At 44.3% G+C, this 21,626-nt stretch overlaps 1 protein-coding gene across 1 annotated transcript; it reads left to right on the forward strand.

Annotated features, from left to right (window-relative positions):
- The first annotated feature begins 1,792 nt into the window (after window positions 1-1,792).
- LOC123033235 (acrosin binding protein) lies at window positions 1,793-17,981 on the forward strand. Its single transcript, XM_044449738.1, has 9 exons — window positions 1,793-2,679; window positions 3,333-3,545; window positions 4,473-4,567; window positions 6,471-6,952; window positions 11,496-11,628; window positions 11,951-12,130; window positions 12,230-12,394; window positions 12,475-12,561; window positions 17,451-17,981. The coding sequence occupies exons 2-9, from the start codon at window positions 3,350-3,352 to the stop codon at window positions 17,562-17,564; spliced, it is 1,452 nt and encodes a 483-aa protein (XP_044305673.1). The 5' UTR covers window positions 1,793-2,679; window positions 3,333-3,349; the 3' UTR covers window positions 17,565-17,981.
- The last annotated feature ends 3,645 nt before the right edge of the window (window positions 17,982-21,626 follow it).

The raw sequence follows: 21,626 nt of genomic DNA on the forward strand, positions 1-21,626 counted from the left end.
ACCATTGAAAAGAAATTCTACAAATTGTTTATTTTTTTTTATAGTCAATCATTGATTCCTGGGTGGTATTACCCAACAAGCAATAAAATATGGAACAGTGTACAATAATTATAGGCAGGCCTTACAAAAGTACTTAAAAGGTTTGGGAGGATAAAAAGCCTTTTTCTGAAAGATACAGTAACCTTGAACTGGATTTAGAGGCTAACCAGCAACTACCAAAGATCTTTTCTTCATTGAAACATGTGGCAGGAAGTGAAGTGGAATTCATGACTGATGAAGATGATGAACAGTGACTAGCTGCTTCACCTATTTTGCTTATCAAACTGTCTAAAATATTCTTGATAAATACCTTTGGTTTTACTGTAAATGGCTTATCTGCAGAGGGTGACCATGTTAGTCTATTGTAGCAAAAACAGCAGTCTTGGGACATAAGCTTTCATGAATTGTGGTGCATTTTATCAGACTTGTACAAAAAGTTTCAGCTTACAATAGGGGGTGGGAGGGAAGGGGGCAAAGATTGTAGCATTTATTCAATTAGAAGGTCTAATGCTGTTTTGTTACAGATTTTAATGTTACAACAAAACATTAGGGGTTCATTCTCTTGCACAACATCTTTTAATGCCATCTTCTGTTACCAAAGCACTTCTGATTTGTAAATGGGTTACATGGACTAATCTCTATGGAAAGCAAATACATGGATTTGGATGTTGACAGAAATGGCAGGAGAGGAGAACCAGCAGGGGAAACACCTTCAGCTTCCCAAGGACACATTTATCATTGACCTTAGTTTGTCATTGTTGAGCAAAGAAATTTCAAAGGGGAGATCAGAGCAAAAACATTGATCAGATTGAATTCACCAGTAGGTCTAACTCTGTTGCTAGAAGCTTGAATCTGGATGAAAGATTTTATCATGCTGTATATGTTAGTTGGCTTAAAGTCTAACGGTATTTCTATTGCCAGAAGCAACACACGTGACCTTTACTAGCAAAGTGATGACCGCTGTCAGCTCTTCCTACATATATTTTTGTTTTGACTTCACTGTTTACAGTTCTAACCCTATGTACTGTATGTAAATCTGGAACTTTCTGTAGCACTCCATGGATATAATGATACGGGCTACAGTCCACAAAAAGCAATGTCAGAATGTTAACTTTTTAAGGTGCCACAACTCTACATCCATTAAAGAAAGGAAAAAGTGTGTGGATTCTCAGGAGCTATACTGGTGAACACATTGTTGCTTGAAGTTGAATTCAGGTATGTTGAACTCAATCATTCAAATGTCAGCACCACCTTTGTTTAGGCATGCAAACAGCTGGAGATTATGTAATTTATATAATTTTTCCTAGCATATGGATGGATACTCAGATCATAGTATAAAGCAGTCTCCTGGCTGCCACTTTACTGTGAGTGGCAATATTTGTGTGTGAAAACTGAGCCATAAATGGCATATGAGAGAAGAAAGCACAAACCTAAATCTTAGCTGATCCCATTTGGAAAGTGGCTGCTTCACAGAGAACTAAAGTATTAATATGGAATAAAAAAACTTCAGAATGGCAAGTGTTCTACAATAGTATAACTTAAAGTTGTGGCAACCCAGATTCAGGCTGAACGTCAGGAAAAGCTTCTTCACTGTCAGAGCAATACGACAGTGGAACCAGCTGCCTAGAGAGGTGGTGGGCTCTCCCACACTAGAGACATTCAAAAAGAAACTGGACAGCCATCTGAGTGGAATGGTGTAATGTGGTGTCCTGCAACAGCAGGGGGTTGGACTTGATGGCCTTCATGGCCCCTTCCAACTCTGCTATGATTCTCTTGTCCATGAGCAAGCCATTTGCTACTATTCTCTCAATGGAGATTGCATAGATTTTCCCATCAGAGTGCTCATGATTAGTTAGATCTGCCTTCCATTGTTAATGACAGCCAACACCTGGTTCCTAAGATAGGTCTAGCTTACCTCTGTGGCCTTTCCTCTGGGCATAGTCTCTCACTACTCTGCTTCACCCTTTCTTAGCTCACCTTGGCTTCCATTCCTCTTGCTGTCCTGCAATGGCTCCAACTGTGAGGTCATCATGTTCTTATTCCACCAGCTTCTGGCCTGATTAGCCTTTGACATGGGCAGTGTGTCGGTGGGAAGTGGGGGGCTGCCATACGGGCAAAATGACAGCGCTGAAGCTAAAGTCTCCACCATGGGCCTTCCTGGTGGGTGAGTGACTGGTGTGTTTGTATTCCAAAAGCAACTTGCTTTCCCATCGAGTTTGACTCAGCCCTGTAACTGCCATTGCCTGACTAGCTCGCTGTGTGTTCTAGACCTTTGCTGCTCTTGCAAGGGCTCCACTAATGTGGGGTGTCAAACATCAGGCAGTGGGCCATTTTCCCAACATGGCCCACTGTTCTGATCTTTACTGTATTTCCTACATATTACTCAGGGAACAAGTAGGAAGGCAAAGGGGTGAACTATCATGCTGCAAGCTGGAGGCAGAACTGATTGTCTTGGCCTAAAATGGAGCCTAGGTAATTTCTGATTGGGGAATTTGCCCTTCCATTTTAGTGTGACACCCCTGTGTTAATACTGCTGGCAAAGATGAAGATGCTACAGAAAGTTTTTCCCCTCTCCCAGTTTATAAGGCCACCACCTGACAGAGGCTCTCCATCTTTAACACCTGCCTGGAAAAAAAAACGGTGGATTGAATGTTAATTATTTTAAAAATCCTCTTGATAACCACTAGTTCACACTGAACAGTGAAATTATGTTAATTCTGTTTATAGGAATGTTAAGTTTTAAATCCTAACTGAAAAATGTTAGGTTTTAAATCCATATAGCATAAATTTGGGTTGTGGGGTGGGGCCAGTGACATCAGAATATTTAGAAACGTTGCATCAGTTTTGGTCAATAGGTGGCCCTCTTCTACATTATGTAAATGGCAAGTGGTTATTCAGAAGAAGAAAGAACAAATTACCGCAGAACTGCTGTCTATGTTGTTATACGGGAACCTACAGGCATTACTTTTTTTGAAAGCTGCCACTTAGTAAAGAAAAATAGCTTTTGAGAAAGGAGACCAACGGGGCAATCCTCTGCATATTTACTGAGAATCAGATGTTCCATGAGACTTACCCCAGGGAAGTGGGCATAGTGAGACAAGTTACTTCTAGTGCCCCACTTCCAGAATGCCATCTGCAATTAAGAAGAGCATATCTTGTGCTGGTGTTGCTTCTGGCAGTTAATACCAATGCCTTTAAAAGATCTTAGTGCAGTTATGAATAGCCACTTGATACTGTTTGCCGCCTGTCCTCTGATTAATATTTTCTCTTGCTTGTGCTACTTTTTCCTTCAGGCTTTCCAGTCTTTCTGATGCAGTTGTTCCCAAGTACTTTGAGCTCAAAGCCAGGCAGCCCCCTCACAATGGAGGAGTATAAGGTCTTTTTCTCTTCCTTGAGGCCCACATGGAAGGCAACCTTGGTGTGCCAGATCCGACGTAACAAGGGTTGCCACAATCTTCAAATAATGCAGCTGGATCAGTATGAAAATCATGGCCAGATCCCTGAGGGTATGTGCAGATTGCCGGGGTGGGGGGTGCTTCAGATTCCCTCCAGCACCTGTTTGTGGTGAGAAACTCTGGTTGCACTTATGTTTCCTATACATACATAATTTCATACCCTTTTTGTGGATGAACAAATTTCCCAGATGCCCACATGGGTCTTAATAACAATAGTCTTCAGCCTTTCCAAACCAAGGGTTATCCTTTGACCCCAGTGTTCTCCATTAGATCCAGTTTTGATTGTCTCTCCCCTTTTCTTTCTCATTTTATGCCTTTCTTGGGTTGTTTCCATACTACATACTGGTTTTACATTAATTCATTTTCTCTTAGGAACCCTAGGAGTTGTAGTTCTGTGAGGGTAGGGAGATTATTAACAAAGGAACTCAAGCACCTTTAGGTTAATATGATAGCTTAGTACAAAACTGTACTAAGTACAAAACTTAGTACTGTACTTAGTACAAAACTTAACTTTAGGTTAATATGATAGCTTAGTACAAAACTGGTCTATAAGATCTTCCTTCCCAGTGGATTGTTGTCCCTTCATTCTTTCACTGCCAGCCCCAGAAGCGTAACTATTTCTTGTATTTGCATGTACATATCAACACCCCCAATCCACCTTGGGAATGGGCTCCCATCTTCATTCATCTGCACTTCCTAACATTTTTGTGACTTGGAAACAAAATGTGGTAAGAGTGTTATTCTATCTCTTACTGTATTTAAGATAATATGTTTGAAGTTAATATTTGAAAAAAAAGATCCAGTGGTATAGACGCAGGCTTAATGGAAATTAATGTGGATGGATAATTACTGCAGAATGATCTTCATTTCCAATTCAAAAGCCATTGTTCTGATTTGCCTCTGTTCAGTGTTGGATGGTATCTACTTTTCCCTGCTTTTCTTCCATGTTAAAGCTTTTCCTACATCGTTTGCTTCCAGGTCCCATCTGTGCTGACCTTCCAGAAGTCTCACATTTTGAGACATTTTGCTTATTTGCACAGTTTCGGTGCTTAAATCAAAAGTTCTACACCAAGGTGAGGAGAAAGGCATTATGATGGTGTCAGGAAATGCTCAAATTACAGAGAGACCAGAAGGTTCCTGCCCCTCCCCATCTTGTCATTCATAGATGATGGGGGAATGGCTTGGCCAAAATTAGGTGGGAGCCAAGAAGAGACATTTGTGGATTTCATTAAGGGCCTCTCATAATTTACCTAGACTGCGTCACTTGCACCCTTTAGGACGGTAAACCCAAAGGCATGGCCAGGCACAGAACAGGGTCCAAGCCGGGATGCCATTCAGACAAGAGCTGAGATAAGAATGCTGGCGAGAGATTCCTGAAGCACAACAGGGAGTACCCAGAGGAGGCTTTTATTGTGTGATCTGCCCTACTTCATTTATGGAACTTTATGAGGATCTAGACAACATTGCCCTCCATTTGCAGCACCTGCCCCCAAAAGTTGCTGTTTTCTTAGTAGACTCCTTTCCAACTGATCTGATTTTTTACCATGGATATTGAGACATTCCAACTGGATAACGGCTGTGGAGCATTAGAATTGATGGTGGATTTGATGTCATTCTTGCACAGTGAACTTTTAAACAAATGCATCCCAGTGGTCTACCACTGTACCTTAAATTTACAAGGCGAGAGTGCATGGTCCATATCTTATGGAATTAACACACAGCAGGCTCTGACTAAAGGTCCAGCTAGCTCAGTGTTCTTTGCAACAGTCCCAGCAACCAGCAGAAACTAGAAACTCCACTGGAATTGGCTAACAATTTCACAGCGGACCATGATCTACCCTGTTAAAATGTACTCGATCACCCTCCATGAGTAGCCGTGAATTACATCGACAATTTAAATGAATAACAAAGAGGCCAGAATAAGTTCCCTCTGCCATTATGATCTTGTTTTTGTGGATACTATACCAATAGATGCTGTAAAATTACTAAGTCCCTCATTTAAATGCACCTGGCAAGCATAACATCTACAAGTCCCTTAGATGCACCCCTGCCAGCACCAGTGCTGCGGAGAGAAAGGCACACTGTGGGGTTTACACAGGGCAAGGAGCTTTTGCTTGATGCACCCCTATTTGTAGTTCAACGTGTGTCTGCATAGCTGCAATGGCCACCTTTCCACAGGCTGGGCTACAAGCAGCAATCAAGAGGCAGGGGTGGTCTCTAGGTGCTAATATTGTGCAATGGCAACCCCCGCCATAATTTCCTTAGACAGTCAACGCTGACTGATTTGCTCAAAGCTGGTAACAAACTGACTGGGCTCAGACAATACGACCCAGTAACAACCCAATTGTTTGTTTTCATAAGTGGGTTGTCGTGTCATGTGAACGCTCTGTTGTCCATGGGCTGTTGTAGAGTTATGTTCAGTGTCTTAACAGGCACAGCACACCCCACCATAGGTGAGAAACTGTTGCCAGCAAGCCACTTGTTTCGTGGCAAAATTCCTTTTCTGCACTTGCCAAACAGCGGCGTCATTCGTGACTGCCTTTGCCGGCTGCCCCCAGAGGGCCCAATCAGCACTTGGAGGCAGCTGGTTATAGGCTTCCCTCCCTCCTGCTGAGATCACTAGTTCTGCAGGTAGTTACAGGGAAAATAATGCATTGGACCAGTTATGAACTGTGAAGAAGCAAAGTTCTCCTAAACACACATAAAGGGTAAATAAGGATCCTTATTGGAGAGTATACCACTTGTCTACTAAAGCACTTGAGGTAATGAGTTGGAGTGGACTCCGGGGGATGGTGGAGGACAGGAATGCCTGGAGGAGTGTTCTCCATGGGGTCGCGATGGGTTGGACACGACTTTGCAACTAACAACAACAAGTTGGAGTCACATTTGTGGGAAAGAAGAGGAGTGGCGGGGATTTGACATGCAAGACACTGTAAGCCTAATTCCTCCAATTCTCCCCCTTCCCCCCCTGAACAGCGGATCCATTGTCCCAACGAGCCACTTGTTGAGGAGACCGATGTCCTCCCTTCCCCTCCAAGCACGAAGCATTCTGCAGCCCCAACGGAAGTTTCCCTACCATCCCCTGACAACCGCCTCCGCTCCAGCATCGAGGCCATTTTGAAATACTCCTTTGCTGTCTCGGGCCAGGATCCCATGCCAAGGAGCCACTTCCCAGCCTCCCACAATGACTGGGAAATCCTCCAAACCCCTGAGCAGCCAGACCACTCAAACGCCGAGCATACCACATCCAATTCTGAAACCTCTGCCTTAGACGCCAAAAAGCTAAAAGCCACAGAGAGGATCAAAGACCAGTATCTCCACCAAAGCATCAACCATCTTATTAGCACAGCCTTCTCGCTGGAGCACTTGCTGAACTCAAAGAACACAGAAGCTGCTGGAGACACTGAATCAGATCTGAATGCCCAGGAAGAGATTTCAGGAACCAATTTCAAGGGCAGGTAAGAACAAAACCTACTTTGGAGGCCAGCAGATTAGCTGAGATCATCACCCCTGGCATATATGCAATCACACAGCAGCAAAGGCTGGCATGCATGGACAGCCTTGCTCCCAGGTGAGGAGCAGAGAGAGAAGGATGGCCAAATTAAGACTGGCTTTCTTGAATTATTCTTAGTTGAATAAAGATCATTTGCTAGAGAAACAGCCCAGAGTAGAGGATCTGGAGGTAAATGGCTGATGCCACCGGATTATCCTTGTTGGTCCTTCTCATTACAGTCTCATTTACCAGAAATAAAACAAATGACAACACATCAAGCATGACCCAGACAAAACTGATAAGTTTTTAATTCCTTGATTTTAATGGGACAGTTAAGCTTTCACTTTAAGGCTCATACTGAAAGCAGTGGGACATAAATATGATTCACTTGGGCTGGGCCATGCTTGTAAGCCTTACAAGCTTGTAAGGTATTGTGCTCCAAATAAAAGCAAGTTAAACAAAAATCTTGAGATGCAGGACACCGTAATGTTAAAATGATGCATTTAAAAAGCTGGGTGCTTGAAGGCTAACATCCATGCTCACCCACACACTCAACTTTCTCAGTCACAGTTACTCCAGACACTCAATACAAACTAGAACCATGGACTTCACAAGGCAAAATGCTCTAGATAGGAAGTGCCACCACCTTGATCTCAGCCTCACTTTCTGCAGTTGGATCCCCATTTTTCAGTACCTGGAATCATCTGTCCTAGGATGGAATAAATACTAGTACCAGTTCCCTGAATGATGAGAAGTTCCAGGGCCAATGCTGCAGGAAGGCTTAGCTTTCTTTCGACGCTGCACTACTGGAGATATATGGTGTCTTTCTAATATTTGATTTTTAAAAAACAGACTATTGGAAGTAAGCAGACTCCTTTCTGTGTTCATGTAGAAGGAAACATGGGCCTCCTGCCCTTTTCTTCCAACTGCATTTCCAGCTTAAAGCTAAGTCTAGTCACAAATTTTCAAGCCTTTTTCCTCTGTCCGCCCCTTCCAATTCCAAACTGCTGCTTCTCAGGTCCAAACTCCACACCACTGACTTCGTAACGGTCTGAGTCAGAGCAGGGCCCAGAAGGAGGGAGTTTCCACACTTTGCCACCGTAAGATTTCAGTTCTGCTCAGGCTCCCACATCTGCCCTTTCTGTCTTTAAAAGGTTTCCTTCATATACCGGAGAGATTTTCTCAAGGCCAAAAAGCATTCTGATTGGGACCACAGCAGGGGTGGGAATGCAAAATTCTTGAAGTCCCTTCCTCCACCAGAGTCCCAAGGTGGATCAGGGTCTGTGATACACTTAAAGACACCGTTCACACAGTTGCTAGTTGTGTGAATGGCATCTCATCAAGTGCAGCCCTTAGTCAGAACACCTGCAGTGCATCATCTTAATTCCCTACCCAGCAGAAAAATTGCCCATTTCATAGAATGATCTATGACTACTAGAAATCCCCAACACTCTTTAATAAGAGCCCCCTGACCACCCACACTGATCAAGCCAGCCACACTCGCTATGGGATTAATGGAAAGAGAACATGCTGCTGCCCAGGTCTGCATTGTTAGGTAATCACAAGCAATGAGTTTTATGGAACTGTCAGTTCATCTGTAGGTTTTTGATCACCTACCTTCCCTTGCACATACATTCCTTCCTTCCCCCCAGGCAGGCCCTTGAGATGCTTAAATAGCAATACAGTATTATAAAATGTTTTACAGCATTTCCCAGAAGAGTAGCCATGTTAATCTGTTTCGCAGTGGTGTTGTGACACGGTACAAGCAAACTTGTTTTTTCTGGTATCGGGTTTCATGGACACTGCCCAATACATCGGATACATGAGGTGTTACTCTCAAACTGGCACATTTATATCCACATGCTGTGGGGCAAGGGACTGTCGCCATGAAATGAAAGTGTACAGATAGTAATCTTCATTTCCTTTTGTTAATGAAGATAGCAATCTTCATTAACATTCGTCTTCCTTCACCAAACATAATTCTAATCTGTGACTTCTGTTTCACACAAGCAAGTTCTCACTTGATGGAGAGATGGAGAAATATGCACAAGTTTGTCAGTCCTTAGATGTGGTGAATTTATACTTGCCTATAGACTCATGTGCAGACATAATGGTCAATGACTTGCATCCTTTGGTGTCTTATCTAACCTGCAATAGACACTGCTGGCAGAATGTGTTTTCCCTGCCACAAACCCACTCAAATCTACCCCATTGGGAAAACCCTTCCGAGTAGATGTGGTTTTGCAAGGAAGGAAAAGTGGAAGGGGCATTCATACACACCGGAAGGAGACCTCTGTGGAGAGCTATTTACAGGTCCCTTTGAGGCACATGTTTCTTTCTTCACACAGTTTTATACAGCTGAGGTAAATTCTTTCATGAAGTTCTGTATACACCCAGACCCCCAGTTACGAATGTCCAGGTTAAGAACAACCCCTGCAAGCAAACCAACTGAGGAGAGGGAGGGAAAAATAGAAAGAGGAGAAAGGAAGGAGGGAAAGGGAAGGAGGAGGGAAAAAGCAGCGAAATCAGAACTAGTTCCATGGTGGGAGCAGAACTACAGTAGTTTATCATGTTCATGAAAAACTAGGATATCCAAGCCAGTATGTTTCAGATCATGTGGCATTTGTGTTGCTTTCGGTAACTTTGTATTGTATTTGGTTTGTAACAGTGCCTCCAAAGCATAAATCTAATGCAAGTGCAGGGGATGCATTGAAGGAAAGAAAAGCAATCCCAATTGAAACTAAAATGGAAATAAAGCTATCAGAGAAAGCTGAGACACCATTAGTCATTGAGAAAGCATTGGGCTTTAGCCATTCAACAATCAGATTCTCTCTCTCTCTCTTCAGCACCTGGAGTTACTTTATTATTACTGCATTATTATCATTATTAAAATGCTGTATTGTGCTTAAGGTGCTTTAGTGTGTACGGAAGTGTTTCTTAAGTGTATTATATGCTTTGATATATGTGATACGACTTGCATAGAAATTCAACTTAAAGATGATCTCAGGAATGGAACTCATTCTTAACCTGGGGATCGGGTGTAGCTGTAAAAGGCTGTAGTCTTGTGGATTTAAATACGGACCATTCTGAGCTTCAAACGAGACATTCAATATGTATTTACCCTCAGCAACAGCGTGTCTAGTTCTTCACAGTCTCCCTGCAGCACATTTACAGGTTTGTGCCTGCACAGAGCCTTAATTGGGAACCTCCTAGACCTCAGAGGCTTTGGGAAAGCTGACCAAAGGCCGTGGCTCCAACCTTTTGTCTCTCAGAGCACTGCAGCAACAATGCCTGACATCCACACGTACCCCTCCTCTCGCAGCTTGGTGTATGATTTCCCCCCAACTCTGGCATCGCTCCCTCAGGAGCTCTTGGATGCAGCCAGGATGCCAGTTGCTCAGGAAGAGATTTCAGGGGTATGCTAGTTTGCAATTTATGGACACTGCTAATTTGACACTTCCACTGTGTAAAACTGCAGTCTGTTTCCTCCTTGCAAGTTCATCGTGCTCCCATGTCAGCATTTCATATACCAGTGTAGGGTTTTTCACTTTGGTTATGAAGCTCTTCAGAGGTCTAAAAAATTAACGCACAAATACACAACCAGTGTTGATTGCATTTATGGCTCAACCATTTGAGCCTATTGTTACATACAACTGAGGCACTATTCTTCAAAGTTGTGTTTTGTATGACTTCTGCTTTCACCTGGTTGTAGTACTGAGATAAGTGCCATAGCAGTCAATGTACCCTACCTCTTTCTTCACAAGGAGAAGACAGTCCTTTGGCTTGTACAGCTTTTCCCCCAGAGAACGTTCTCCAGAACTTGAACCTGATGACCTGGCTAGAAACATCCATCCACACTCTCAGGGCATGGTGGACACACACCTTGTATATGGGCAGGAGAGCAGTTTTTCAAAAAAAACCCACTGCCAGTCCATCAACTTACCATCTGTGTATTCAGGCAGTCCATGCTTAGTCCCCTCTGCACATGCTCGTTTGCACATGCTCGCTTCCTCTCAGCAACTGAGAGGAAAGTTGGGAGTCGCACCCCTTGGCTGGGGTGAGCTTTCCCACCTAAATGCTTGACTCTACAAGGTTCCCCATGAGAGCTCTGCACAAGTGCCAGCCCAGGTTGTGAAAGCAGTCGTTTGACTGGTAACAGAAGCAACCTGTCACCTCCCCTTGGCCTTGCTAGTCATCCAGTTTAGCGAAACTGCGCACATGCTTCTCTGTAAAACTTTGCACAGCAGCAAAGTTGCCACAGTCACATTTTCCTAACTAGTCACCATGTGCTAGTGGGGATGGGGTGGCAAGGTTGCTATTTTCATCAGCAAATATACAGTTTCTATAAAGTACATCTTTAACCTGAGATGGTAACTCAGGTAGATAATAGCTCCTGAGAGCTTCAGCATCAGAGCTGCCTCTAAACTGGGGAAGAGAACAAAACCAGTGTGGTCCTTCTCCTCTGCTCTAACAGTTTGCTTTTCTCCATCTCTCCTTTGTTGCATTAGCCTCTTAGACCTTAGCAAGGATGAAGCTCTGGTGATCCTCTGCTACGCAGTGCTCCAGGACATCTGCTTATCCTCAGCTGTTAGCAAGGCCTGGAAAGAAGTGGAGGCCAACACTCTAGGCTATGGGGATTTGGTAAGTCTCCATGCTGGGTGTGCCGTCCTTTTCCAGTAGAGTCCAGACCTTGACAAACTTGAGACACATGCAACCCCACACGAAAGACCTGTGCTTTTTTCTTCTTATGAGGCATTTCGATTGGACCATTTTGGGGTTCAAGCCAGGAATAATGTGAAGATCAGAACAGGCATAAAGTGATTGTGAGAACTGGCACACTGGGAAAGACTGATACTCACTTCCCCCAACAATGACTTGTCACATGGCTCAGAATAGTCTAGGTAGACCATTCTGAAAATCTGAACTTCGTTCTGTTCCTTCTCGTTACTCTGTCGTTCTCTAGATATGCGATAACCTTGGCCGACGCCATACAGATCTGTGCCCTGAGTGTGCATTCTGCTCCCTGAAGATGGAGCAGTGCCAAGGGGCCTCTGATCTGAGACGGATCCACTGTGGGGATGGCATATTCACAAACTATATCAACCCTGGGATTTTGGCCCAGCACCAGGCCATGGACCTCCTGGTAAGATAAAGGGTTAAGTTGCTAAGATACTGAAGAAAACTTCCTTTGAGGACAAGTTCTCTTGTGCCAAGTCTCCTCTTTCCCTATGTCAATCCGCAGGACTCCCCAGTCACAGGAGAGTATTATGGGACTGAAACATATGGGGGCCTGCGTGCAGAGTATTGGTGTGGTCGCTTGGCAACTCATGGCTGTGACGATTTTCGTGTAGCGCTTTGGCTGCAGTCAGAATATTCCCTCTTTCAAGGGGGTGATTTTCCAGACAAGGTAAACATTAACAGAAAGCCCGCCACACCCTTATCGCATGTCTTTTTGTCATTCATTCTCCCACTTCTGTCATTTTCCAGATCTGTGATTCGACAGGAGTTCAACATCCTACTTACTGTGCATTCAAGAGCAATCAATGTCTGACATACAACCTCAGTAATAAGAAGGTGAGAACTCATTGTTTTCCCCCAGAAACGCTAAAGCTTTTCAGTAAATCTTTTTTTTTTTTTTTTTAGGGAGGAGGCCATCTATTTGATTTCAGAGTTAACCATGCCCTGTTTTTTACTCTTCCATGCTCTGCTCTCGTTCCTCTTCAGAAATCAAATTGAAAAGAGGATAAAATGGCCTCTTTTCTGTAGCCTAGAAGAATCCAGCAGGGCCCATCCCTATGCAGAAGATCTCACAATATCTTTTCTCAGAAATATATCCCAGTCATTAAGGCTCAACTTTCCTCTGCTACACTCTGTTTAAGTAACAGCTTCCTTGTCTTTTTTTAAAGTGATCAAGTTATTATTTCCTGTTCACAGCAGTGCACCTGCATTGGTCTTTATCACTTACTTTTGGAGGGGGAGGTAATTATTGGTTTCCTCTGTGCAGTCAGGGTAATAATTTATCATTTTTATTAGTTTTCTTCATTCATATATACTGTTTTAAAATGCTTTTTTCCCAAAGAGGCTCACAAGAGAAGAGAGCTAATCATCCATTAAAAACATGGTAACTAATATATCAGCAAAACACATAGCCTTCAAGAAGAATAAAATCAATCATGACAAGACTGATGGAATAACAAGAGCAGTATTATTAATGCTATTGGAGCCTTGAGGGAACAGGAAACAACTAATTGCTGCTTTAACAGAAAAGGACATTAATGCTGCTGTTAATGAAACACACAGTACCCCTGAAAAACCTCAGTTGTACTTTGGTAGTCAATTTAGAACAGGATGGTGCCACAACTGCATATTTAGACAAATCAAGACTGGACAAAGAGGAGGACAACACTGGAAGCTTTAGAATGCAGTACGTTTGACATTACTTTGGTTGAATTTGTCACCAAAAAGTGACTGAGCAAATATGCCTATTCCAGACTAAATAGCTGGTTTGCAGGCAAGTGTTCTTGCCATTTTACGTGCCAGCCTGAAAATGACTTGTCCTTCTTCTAGTAGCCTAAGAAATAACAGTAGGATTCAATCTAAGAGATTTTGTCCAAGAAAATGAGAGTGTTGCTATCTTGGTTGTGGTGTGAAATATGTTTTTTCAAGAAACAAAAGCATCTGTTGGATATTATATAAGATCAAGCATGGCCACAGGAAGGGGAAGGGGGCAGTTGCCCCCATCTATGGGTTACTATCTCCAGATCTTTAGCTTTCATTAAAAAAACAAGATTTGTTTTAAAAATTCATTAAAAGTGGGGAGGGGGGGATCCCTGTAGAACCTGAGGTATGAAGGAAAATGGGCAGCCACTAATCCGCCTTTTTGTGAGAAACTAGCATGTTCAGCCATTCAGTGTTTTAGTCAATGAATGCCGCAACAGCCGCTATCTAAATAAGGGACTTCCTGGTTCATTTTAAAGTCTTTTTGTAGTCTTCCCTGCTAAGTAATTGTACTCTTATCATCAACATCATCATGAGTAAAAATCCAGAAGTTTAGTGGTGCTGAGATTAGACAGTAGTGTATCTACCAAAATCAAAACGTGACAGGAAGGGTTGGAGTTCACAATCGGTCTGACTCAAGTCCTGCATTCCTTTCTTTGTTTCTGAAAGTATAAACATTAAAACAAATTACCAATGTGTGCAAAAAAAGTAGACATGGGAGGGGGAAATTTGGTACACAAATTGCTCAGCTAGACAGGGTGCCCAAGGTTTGTTACTTCTCACCAGATTTACCAGAAACGGTGACCTTGCTCTCTAATGCTATCAAGTTTTTTTTTTTAAATGTGCAGCCAGGAAGGAAAATAGGTAGTTCCCAGAAATACAGGCAGTTCTAGCTAAACACCGCTGCAGTTCAAAGTTCAATCCATGTAGTATTAGCTGCTGTACAAAATGGCTGATAATGAAGTACAAATAAAGTGAGTGGCCCAGACTCCTCTAGAACCTTAAACCCTGATCAAGCATGCCCATTTCACCTCCTAGTGCTAAAGACTCCCCCTACAGGTGTGGCTGCCGCTGTCTAGCATTACCTTACCCAACCTGGTGCCCTTCCGACGTTTCAGATTCCGATTGCCACAGCCCCAGCTAGCATGGCCAATGCTCAGGAATGCTGGGAATTCTTCTGACACCAAATCCAGTTCTCCTTATGTTCTGTGTACAAATAGAACAGATAGGGAAATAAAATGCAACCTTGTCTGACACCTTTGCCAATAGGAAGCCCTTCTGTTTCTTCATCTGTCCGAACCCTTGTTTCTTGTCCACAGTACAGGTTATGCATCAAGACAACCAAGTGCAGAGGCACCCCCATTTTTTTCAGAACCATCCACGGCGGCTCCTGATCCACACAGTCAAAAGCTTTGCTGTGGTCTGGAAAGCAAAGACTGGTCCTCTGAAATTCTCTGGTTTTCCCCAGTGCCCAATATACATTTGTGATATAATCTCAAGATCCTCTTTGTTTCTTGCATTCAGCTTGAGCATCAGTCATTTATCACTCTATACAGGGCACAATTCTCTGTTGCAAAACCTTGAGCATCACTGTACTTGCACAGGAAATTAGTCCAAGGGCCCGATGGTTGCTGCACTCCTTTCCCTCACCCTTCTTGGGAATTGGAATATTTAGTGAACATTTCCAGTCTGTGGGTCTTTGTTCTGTTTTCCATACTTGTGGGCATATTCTTGTTAGGATTTGGACCGATACAGTCTCTGTAGCTTGGAATAATCCTTCTGCTGTTCTGCTAACACACCACATGTGTTATCACTTCCCAGCATGTTCAGAGAGGTTTTCATTTCACTTTCTTTCTGCAGGTTCTTCCTTATAGGATTCCTCTCTGAAGGAGTATGTCATCCTTCTCTATAGTTGTTTAGTATATTGTTTCCACCTTCTCTTTATTTTATCCTGGTCAGATTGTATGTTCCCTGTTGGTCTTCCAGCATTCCTAGTCTAGGTTTAAATTTCCCTTTGTTTTCTTGGATCTTCTAGAAGAGGTCTCTTATTTTTCTTCTTTTATTGTTCTCTTCCATTTCTTTGCACTGGCCACTGTAATAACATTTTTTGTCTGTACATGCTAGTCACTGAAAAGTTGCATTCAGGATTCAGGCCCTATTTCTATTACTTTTGCTTCTCCTCTTTCCTTTGTAATTGTGAAGCTTTCTTTGGTCATCCATCTAGGCTTTCTTTTGTTCTTGCTACAGAAGTTGTCTGTTGGCATTCTTCCCTACTATCCCCTAATGTCTCTGGTTTCAGTCCACTACACTTTTGGTTCATGACCAATTGAGTTCAGTAATGTAAAGCTGTTCTTTTTGTGAACATAAATTCCTCATAAATATTATTTTCACACCATGCTTCTGTCAGTGATCATTCTCTGCTTCACTTTGATTTTTGATATTTATTATGTTAGTCTGCCTCTAATCTTGCTTTGGCAGCAAGAACAGACACTGTCCACCTCCTACCTCCAATTACATAATCCACCTGAATTCTGTATTGGCCATCTAGTGATGTGCATACATACAGTTCTTTGACTGGCTACCTGAAGTATGTATGGCTTCACACAGATTCATGAGTAATTTTTCTGCTTTGTTTCTAACACCTAGGCCAAATTCTCCCACAGCACTGGATTCTGCTCTGCTTCCTACTTTTGCATTCCAGCCACCAATAATTATCAACATGTGTTATCAATTTTCTCTTGGATACTTGCATAAAAGTTTTCAATATCTTCTTCTTTAGCATCTCTTGTTGGCCTGTAGACTTGAATTATGTTTACACTTATAGGTTTTCCACGAATTCCAATTGACATAACTCAAACAGACTTTGCGTTATAGCCCGTGACTGCCAGTGCTGCATCTTACCGTAGAGACACTTTACTTCTTCTGAGTTTATTATTTCCAGAGTAAAACACTTGGATATTGGTCAATTCCCAGGAACTTCTATCACTCTGCTTAGGCTTCTAGATAACTTGGAATGTGGCACTGAGCAGCAAAACACACAAAGAAAGGAAAATGCACAACAACAGGTGCACACTGTGTACATTAAGGAGAGCCACAAGTATAGACCCCTGTCTCCCCAGGGAAAATTCCTCTGGATTCCCATGTATGAGATGCTCTGTCTATTGAACCATAGATAGATAGATAGATAGATAGATAGATAGATAGATAGATAGATAGAGTCTCATTCAAATAACTTGGTAGCTGTGAATTCCCTTGCTATCTTTAGTTGAAAAGAACAGAGCAGCATGGGCTGAGTGCTGAACTAGGACTCTGGGGATCCAGGTTTAGTCCCCATTTGGCCATGAAGCTCCCTGGGTGGGCCTGGGACAGTCACTGACCTACATCAGAGGGTTGTTGTTGTGCAAATAAAATGGACAACTTGTAAGCCACTTTGAGTTCCTTGCAAGACGAGAAAAAGGCAAAGTGTAGTGGTGGCGGCGGTGAAAGCTACCTTACTTTTGTTGGATCATGCTCTATGAGTGCTTCCAAACAATGGTGCTTCCAGACACCTCTACCTTGTCTCATTCAACCCAGTTTTATCAGGTGTGGTCCAGATGTTATCATCTTCTGCTTTTAATCTCCTGTGTTTCCCCACTGTGTTCTCTCTTTTTTCCCTTAATCTGAAAAACATGGGAGGGGGGGAGAGATAAACACCTGAATGATTCCTTCTAGTTGTTAATGCTAGAACCCCTAGATCTGGAAGCACCCTTAACCTCTCTGCCATTCACCTTTAGCACATCATCACCTCTGTCTTCCCACCTGCAATGCCTCTCTTTTCTTCCAGAGTGTCCAATTTCAACCACAGCCCCAGAAGTATTCAAATAGATTCTGGGTTTCACTAGGTCAATTTGGGAACAGGTGGTTCTTCAGGAGTGAAGAAGTCAGCCATAATGTTCTGTTCTATTTCTTCCACACTTTGTCCTCAGGTGTTACGCGCTGGCTGCTTAAGAAATGAGACATACCAGGTGCTGAGCAAGGAGGAAGGGGAAGATGAAGTACTGCTTTGGAGCCAGAAGTTTTTGAGCTTTGGTGATGGGTGAATGAATTAAAGAGCACGAAGGAGTAATTCTGACGAAGAGGAGTGGGAGTGGGAGGACAGAGGAACAGCAGCCTGGTGTGTGGCTCTCACCTTGAGGAAATTCTCTATTGCACAGTCTCTGCTGCTTACCTACTTAGAGCCCTTTCTGCAGATGGCTTGGTGTTAATTTAACTGTGAATATCCCTGCTGTTAAATCTTCTTCACAGCCCACATGCAACAACTGCTATTTACCCAATCCTGCAGGCTCCTCTGAAACTCTTCAGTTGGGAATATAATCCAAGAGAGAAAAGCAGTTGATGAGAAGTCCTAGTTTCCTCTCCAGCGATCCTCCCTCTCACGCCTGGAAGCAAATTCATACATGAACCTCTGCTATGTGATATGCTTTGTATTCTTATTCATAAAGAGCCTTTTCATTGCACAGTTAGCACTTGCTTTTGTCCAGCTCTGTGCCATTCCTCCCATTGTTGTGTCTTAGTATTTTAATACATTTTAGTATCATCCTTTGCACACATTATTTTCTGTGTTAACCCTTCACATTTCCAAGGCTTGTGTCCATGTTCACATAAGCTAGAATGTAGCAGTGGTCAAATCTACCCATGTGATGTTTGGTTGCCTGATTTTCATCTTGCTTCTTTGTTCCAAACTGGAATTAGCTTGTTATTTTCAACCATTTGAGGAACTTGCCCCACTTCTGCTTTTTAAAATGTCGGTGAAGGAAAGGGATTGAGCTGGCTTGGCTTTACTCCAGGAGGTTCTCCCATTCGGGGAGGGTGAGGAGCCAGCTCTGCTTGGATGCGGAGGTGTGCACGGGAGCTCTCCCAGCCAAGGCACAGGGTCGATCATCCACCCAGTTGTTTAGCTGGGGCACCTTCACCTGCCTTCTGCCTCCTCCACTGGGAGAACACAGGGGAAGGCAAAGCCACGTCAGCTCAGTCCTCTTTGCTTTTCGTTCCAATGGGGAGGACACGGAACCAACCCAGTCCCCTTCAGCTTTGCTCCTGGCACGTGTGCAAAGGTGTTTTTCCCAGCCTGAAGAAGCGTGCATGCAGCAGGGCCCCCCAGCCCACTTGCTGTGCCCCCCCACATTTGCATAACTTCCTTGGCAAGGGAAGTCACCCTTCTGCCACCTCCCCTCCTGCCAGCAACAATGCATTTTTGCCAGACAGAGGCATCTCCCACTCTTGACCGAGCAGTGCCTCTCCAGTATTTGCCTGAGCTGTGTGGAAGCCATGTCCGCAAAGGGGCATCTCACAGACATCCATGGCAGGGGGCGTCCTGTTGCACTGGCCTCCTGAGGTGCTAAAGATACCTCCGTGTGAGTCCTAGTTGCAGAAATCTGGACTGGTGACCAAATAGACTAAGTCATGAGTGCCAAGGTGCTTGAAGTGTGAACTCTTTGGCACCAGCTACTTTCAGGATTCTACACATTTCAGATGCACTTCTGTAGCACCCTCAAATGTTTCCTTCAGGATGCTGTCCACTTGGTGGACCGGGGGCATGCCCTCAGCAGGCATAGACATTGCAGGACCCTGACACCCACGGCACTTGCATGCCACCTCCATGTGGGACAGGATGGCCTAGAAAACCAAAAGCAAAGATTCTGACAGTACTATCAAAAGGTCTGTGGCATAAACTTTTGTGGGTCATCGCTCTCTCGGATGCATGGAGAGGATACTGTGTTATAAGAAAGAGAGTTTATTATGCTATGCTTCCAAATGATTTCAAGAGAGCCTCCCAAGTAAAGGCACTGATATAATTTGCCAGCACATTCTGTAAAGGACTGTGACTCAGCAAGGACATAGTTGTGGATTGCATAGTAATGTGTTACACCTGCTGTGATCGGCCCTGGGAGGCCAAGCAAGGGGGAAGCGTGCTCCGGCTTCTTTCATCAGCCAGGGGAGCAAAGGCCACTGGGAGGCTGCAGCCGCCATAGCCGGCCCCTCCCTGAGCCCAGAGGAACCCCTCGGCTCAGTGGACTGGGAGAGGCCTTTTGCCCATGCACTGCTCCTGCAGATCTGACTGCCCCTCTTTCTGCATCCAGGAGATGGAAGCACCATGGTGGGGCTGGCACAGACCTGGGAGGTGCCACTGCCAAGGATCACGAGTGGCGAGGCTGCCACTTGATCATGGTGGCTTAAGTAAGATTTACGGACGGAGAGCTTGATGTCGAATTCAAACAGCTTGTGTTTGTGTTTGTTTTGTGGGTCCTGGTGCTACATGGGCTCTAGGACATGGAGCAATGAACTTGAACCACAGGACACCAAGTGCAGGCTAGACACAGGGAAGGAATTCCTAACTGTCAGAGCAATACGACAGTGGGACTGGCTGCCAAGAGAGGTTGGGCTTGGTGGCCTTCTTGGCCTCTTCCACCCCAAGTATTCTATGATTGTGTGATTCATTCCCCAAGGTGAGGAAGGATCCCCATGTCACCAGATAGAATCCTCTTTTGGAGCAAGGTGCTGGGGAGCAGGACAGCCCCAGTTTGTGTGATAGAGTGCCAGCACTCCTACAGCACCAGAAAACTTGGAAAAAGCAGCAGTGCTAGCACGCAACATGGAGACAGAAGGTTGACGCTCCATGGGGAGAAGGTAGATGGCACTTGGTGGTCTCTTCCAGGTGAAAGATTGTCTTCTGGCAGCTCTGGCTCCTATAAAGGGGCAAAGGGAAGCCCAGTTTGGCCCATCAGCCAGAGCAAGAGCAACTGGTGGCATTCCCACAGACAGAAAAAGTGCTGCACTAACTGCTATGTGTTTTTGGACCTCAGTTAGCTATTAGACGTAGATCCTGCCTTTGTATGTCTTATTTTTAAGAAGTCAAAGCGGCTTACATCATTCTTCTCCTCCTGTTCCCCTCAACAACAGCCCTGCACAGTAGGTTGGGCTGAAAGTCTGTGCCTGGCCCAAAGTCACCCTGTGGGTCCCATGGTTGAGTGGGGACTAGAACACAGATCACCAAGCTCTTACCCTCTGCACCACACTGGGTCGCTATTGTGGCCAGCCTCTGCAACTGGCACAGAAAAGCACAACTTACGGCCCTCCAGATATGCTGTGGTCTACAACTCCCACCAGCCCTAGCCAGCATAGCTGATGGGGAGTGTTGATGGCAGTGTAAGCCACAGCATCTGGAGGGCCAGGAGTTGCCCACCTAGGAGCTGGAGGAACAAGGGCTGCTGAGTCTGCTTACCTATCCAAGCAAGACCACCAGTAAAGGGGGACATAAGGACACCGCAAGAGCCCTGCTGGATCAGACCAAGGGTCCATCTCATCCAGCATTCTGCCCAACTGTGGCCACCCAAGTACCCACACGATCCCACCAGCAGGACATGAGTTCAGTGGTACCCTCCCATTCAAGTTCCCCAGCAACTGGTGTGCACAGGCCTGCTGCACACAATATCCCAGCTGTGGCTGCACCTCCGATTTGTATAAGCAAAGTATTTACCAGCAAGTCGATGGTTCAGTTCCTCTTCTAGTTATGCCTAACAGGGCATTTGGCTTTTTCACAACAGCTGCACATTGAGTCTACATTGCCATTGAGCTGTCCTCCAAAATGCCAAGATCCCTTCCTCGGTCAGTCACTGCCAGCTCCATTCCCACCAGTTGCTACATGAAGTTGGGGTTTTTAGTTCCACTTCTATACCTGCAAACAGTGAACCACATATGAGTGCCTGGTTGCAACTTGCCACTTTATTCTGGATTTGTCAAACCGATTTCCTTCCTCTACATTCATCCTCCTTTTATTCCCCCTTGTGTGCTTTGTCTTTCTAGTGCAGCCTCTAATGGGCTACAACTTTCCACATTGCTTGCTGGGAGTCAGCAGCTCCCATCCTTTGGGGGGCACTACTATGGGGAAGGCTGCTTTAGTGTGTGAACCTGTGGACAGAGCCTTGGTCGAATTGTTTTCTAACTGATGTGAGCTGCTTTGGGAGACAATTGCTGGAGTAACAAGCCACAGTGAGATGTGCGTGGAGAAATACATGCCAGGACATTTTGAGCCACGGGGGGGGAAAACACCTTTCCTGGGCAGGTTCAGAAAAAAACATGCATTTTAGAGCACTCTTTGCAGA

Source organism: Varanus komodoensis, unplaced genomic scaffold (genome assembly GCF_004798865.1).
Source record: "Varanus komodoensis strain SLA01 unplaced genomic scaffold, ASM479886v1 scaffold60, whole genome shotgun sequence".
Taxonomy (NCBI): Eukaryota; Metazoa; Chordata; class Lepidosauria; order Squamata; family Varanidae; genus Varanus; species Varanus komodoensis.